At 34.6% G+C, this 4471-nt stretch overlaps 1 protein-coding gene across 1 annotated transcript in view; it reads left to right on the top strand.

Annotated features, from left to right (window-relative positions):
* The first annotated feature begins 118 nt into the window (after positions 1 to 118).
* The window catches only part of LOC107472733 (probable amino acid permease 7), a 4794-nt gene continuing 441 nt past the window's right edge, over positions 119 to 4471 (top strand). The window contains 6 exon segments of the mRNA XM_016092259.3: positions 119 to 562; positions 2248 to 2341; positions 2906 to 3117; positions 3314 to 3447; positions 3981 to 4208; positions 4296 to 4470. Of these exon segments, the coding sequence (XP_015947745.2) occupies positions 247 to 562; positions 2248 to 2341; positions 2906 to 3117; positions 3314 to 3447; positions 3981 to 4208; positions 4296 to 4470 (1159 nt within the window). The 5' untranslated portion in view covers positions 119 to 246.

Below are 4471 nucleotides of genomic sequence, written 5' to 3' on the forward strand. Positions count from 1 at the left end.
ATAATAATAATAATAATAATAATAATAATAATAATAATAATAATAATAATAGAAGAAAGCGCAACGCAACCATAAGGAATGATAAGAGAAGAGATGTTAGTATAGTATATAAATTTTGGAGTTGGGCTATTGCACGTTTCTGTAACCCATTGGAGTCTGTGCTTCCAATCCCCAAATTCCACGAACGCCACAAAGCCATCGCAGCGATTCTGAATGAATCAGTTGTAACTAACAACATCAAACGCCATGGCAGATGACTGTGCATCAAACGACAGCACACCACTGCTGCAAACCCAGTATGCGGAATCGGAGCCGAAAAGAACAGGGACGGTGTGGACAGCAGTGGCGCACATAGTGACAGGTGTCATAGGTTCAGGAGTGCTCTCACTCGCATGGAGCATAGCCCAGCTTGGATGGATCGGAGGCCCTCTCGCAATGCTTCTCTTCGCTTCCATCACTCTTCTTTCCTCTTTTCTTCTCAGCAACACCTATCGCTCCCCCGACCCTGAATATGGACCCAAACGGAGTTCTTCTTATCTTGACGCCGTTAATATTCATCAGGGTATGCTTTCACTTCCATGCTGTTACTTTTACCATTTCATCTTCATACCTAACCTTACTTACTACTTCTTATAATTTTACTCTTATTTTATCTTTACTTTTTATTTGTTCCCTTCTTAATCAAGGCCCGTGAACCTTCGCTTTTTCGTATCATCTAAAGAAATTTTATCAAGTGTTACGGACTTCAATTTATGGTTCGTTTTTATATGTATCAGATCATTAAAATTTTAATTTTACTTTCATTTAACTTTGGATTAAAAGCCTTTTTTTTTTGTGAATTCCGTTACCTATTTTTTAGTTATGTTTTATTTTAAAAGAATATATAACACGAAGCTAAATGCCTAAATTATAGTTATCTACGAATCTGCCCTTTGACTTGGCATTTTAATTTTTGTATCGCCGTATCGGATGGCTATAAATAACCGGGAGGAAGAACAAGTTTTCCAGCAAGAATATAAAATAATTATCCTTTTTTTTTCTTTTTTTCCCCTAATACGTTAATGTCACGGCAACCATTTCTTCAGCTTCTGTTGTTTTACTTTTTTCATCGGTCTCTTTCTCATTTTTATTTTTTTATTTAATTTTAATAATATTAAATACTGCCACATGGATCATGACCACTACATGACCCTGCCTTCACAGTTCTCCTCCTCCTTACGAAACTATATTGGAAAGTTACAGCACTTTATATATAAAAAAAGAAAATTCAAATGAATGATTGTTATGATTCAGATTAATTGTTCGTATGGCTTAAGTTATTTTATATATACATTTTTTATAATTGATTTATAAGATAGAACCTTTATGCCGTTAATATGACTAATCTAATATAATAAACACAAATCTATGCACATGATCAATGTCACGTGAAAATTTTGTGTGTGTATATATATTTCTGATTTCCGATCTGTCTGCGTACAATTATTTTTTTTAAGAAAAAAAATTCAACTCTAAACCATCAAGTTTTAGTCCTTTTTATGATAGAATATACATTTTTTTTTGAAGTTCTATTCTCCCTCTGATTTATCTCTTAGAGATTAATGTTTCCTCCAAATATTTCTTTTGCTCATGTTATAGATAAAATATATTCATGACTATTAGAATTAGATTCAATAATTCCTCAATGATGCAATTATACAATCGGAATAATGTTGTAAGGTGTAATATAAATAATTGTGTGTTTTTATTTACAAAAGGAAGAAAATAATAATAATAATAATAATATTAACACACTCAATAATCACATATTGATACCAAGAAAAAGTAGTAGTATGATAAATATACAATTTATCTCTGCTAATCTAATAATGATAAATATCATTGCTCTATTAATATAGTTTAACATTGAGATTACATGATTAAGGAAAGGTAGCAGTGAAAGACATCATGGTGAAATTGGTGAATGGTGATGATAGCAATGGTAGATGAACCATGGTGATATTTATAGTGATGGAGCTATGGTAGGTTATGTGTTCCTATTCAATTAGCAAAGTTTCTTCTACGTTTGACCTCTTTAATCAATACCAATAAGCTGAAGAACAAGAACACTGCAATGTATCAAGTGTAAACTTTTTGAACTATTGAGTGCACACATCATGTTTGATAAAATGTCACAGAACATTTAGAACAGTCTCTTAACTGTATATACGAAATTACCATGAAATGATGATCATTTTGTGGTTACAGGAGTTGGAACTGGAAGGCTCTGTGGTGTTTTCGTGAATGTGAGCTTATATGGTTTTGGAATTGCCTACATTATTACTTCAGCTATCAGCATGAGGTGTGTCCTTTGGTTAATCATACTGGTTCCTCTTGTTTTGTCATATTTCCTTGCTTCTACTTTACTTTTCCTACGTTTAATCAAGGAATGCGAATTCCGGGTTGATTGCGCTTTACCTCTTTCAAGTACATTCTAGCCCTTGATTTCAAAAGTATAAAGTGATCCCTTAAACATTTCAAGGTGTACAACTTAACCATGTTGCTAATTTTTCTATTGATTGTTTACAAAAATAACACATATTTAAGGTATCAAAGTTGCAAATATAGGCAAAGCTCCGAGGAGCAATTTGCACATAATTGAAAGTTTAAAGAAGTATGATGCACTTATGTTGGGTAATCTGCATATTTTCCAAAGCTTAAGGGACCCAAATTTACATTTTTGATTTGGGAGTTAAAGTGCACATGGTGTAAAATTCAGGGAATAAAATGCAGTTAACCCTGCTAGTGCCACTTATTGTAAGCATGCTATTTTATTTATACTCCAACAGAATCTGACTACCAATATTGGTAAATGCTAAACAATAATTTTATTGATTTAGACTGCTATTTGTATTTGTTGCTGCAGAGCAATCCAAGAATCAAACTGTCACATTAAGAACGGGAATGGTGCATGTGAGTTTGGGGATTCATACTACATGCTTATATTTGGAGTTATCCAGATTCTTCTTTCACAGATACCAAACTTCCATAACATTCAGTGGCTTTCGGTTGTCGCGGCGGTTATGTCCTTCGCTTATGCCTTCATAGGAATGGGGTTCGCCATCAAGCAAACCGTAGGTATGTTCATCAGTATTTATTTGTTATTTTGTTTTGAACCAATACAACAAGAACCAAAACAACAACAATTAAGCCTTATACCATTAAATGGGTAGGCTACATAGATCAAATAGTGCCCTATCATAAATCATATAATAATTTCTTCTACTTTGACTCCCTTTATGACATTTGTCTTGAACCATTACATTGTGATCAGAAAAAGGATATGCTGAGGGTACCATTGAAGGAATTCCTACTTCTACTGATGTTCAAAAGATGTGGCTGGTTGCTCAAGCTCTTGGTGACATAGCATTCTCCTATCCATTCTCAGTAATTCTTATAGAAGTACAGGTACGTACCTTATGAAATCAGATACTCAGAATGTAACTTTACAATATCCTTAGGGTAGCATTTGGAACAGAAAGAACAGAGACAGTGGGATGGTAGAGATGTTACCTTCATGTCCCTTCTATTTTGGGGCTCATAAATTCAATTCAAATTGCCCCTAGGACATGTCTTTTATCTCCCTCTATTTTGAATATACAGAGATTGTCTTCAAAGTTGTTTTGAGAAAAGGACAACCCTTTGTCTTTCTTATTGTTCAATAAAAATACCATGTACACACCAAAAATCAGCCACCATGTATTTGTGTGCGTGTGTGTGTGTATATATATATTCAATGTGTATTTTGTATTCCAACATATACTCTATACAGGTGGCTAATTTGGTAGCTAATTTTGTGTACATGTAGCATGATTGATTTTTCAAACATGTTTGTCCCAAATATCTGAGTCCCATTTGTCTCAGGACAATAACAAAACATGCTACCTTTAGCAGAACTTGATAATTATAAAGGCTAATGTGAATCCGTACAATTGTTGAAGGATACCTTGAAGTCACCTCCTCCTGAAAACGTAACCATGAGGAGGGCCTCGCTAATAGCAGTCATTATCACGACGTTTTTCTACCTCTGTTGCGGCTGTGCTGGATATGCAGCTTTCGGCAATGACACACCGGGAAACCTTTTAACAGGGTTTGAATTTGCAAGGCCTCACTGGCTAGTAGACTTTGCCAATGCTTGTATAGTTGTTCATCTTGTTGGTGCATATCAGGTACATATAAAGATAGCACCCTCAAAATTTTTATTATGGTACATCTGTTATCCTACATTCTTCAACATCTATGTTGATCTGTTGCAGGTGTATAGCCAGCCACTCTTCGCCAATGTTGAGAATTGGCTTCGGTTCAAATTCCCGGACAGTGATTTTGTGAATCAAACATATAACTTGAAACTTCCTTTTCTGCCAGCTTTTCCGTTAAACTTCCTTCGGCTTACTTTCCGAACTGCTTATGTTGTGTCCACAACCATCATTGG

This window comes from Arachis duranensis, chromosome 1, assembly GCF_000817695.3.
Source record: "Arachis duranensis cultivar V14167 chromosome 1, aradu.V14167.gnm2.J7QH, whole genome shotgun sequence".
Taxonomy (NCBI): domain Eukaryota; kingdom Viridiplantae; phylum Streptophyta; class Magnoliopsida; order Fabales; family Fabaceae; genus Arachis; species Arachis duranensis.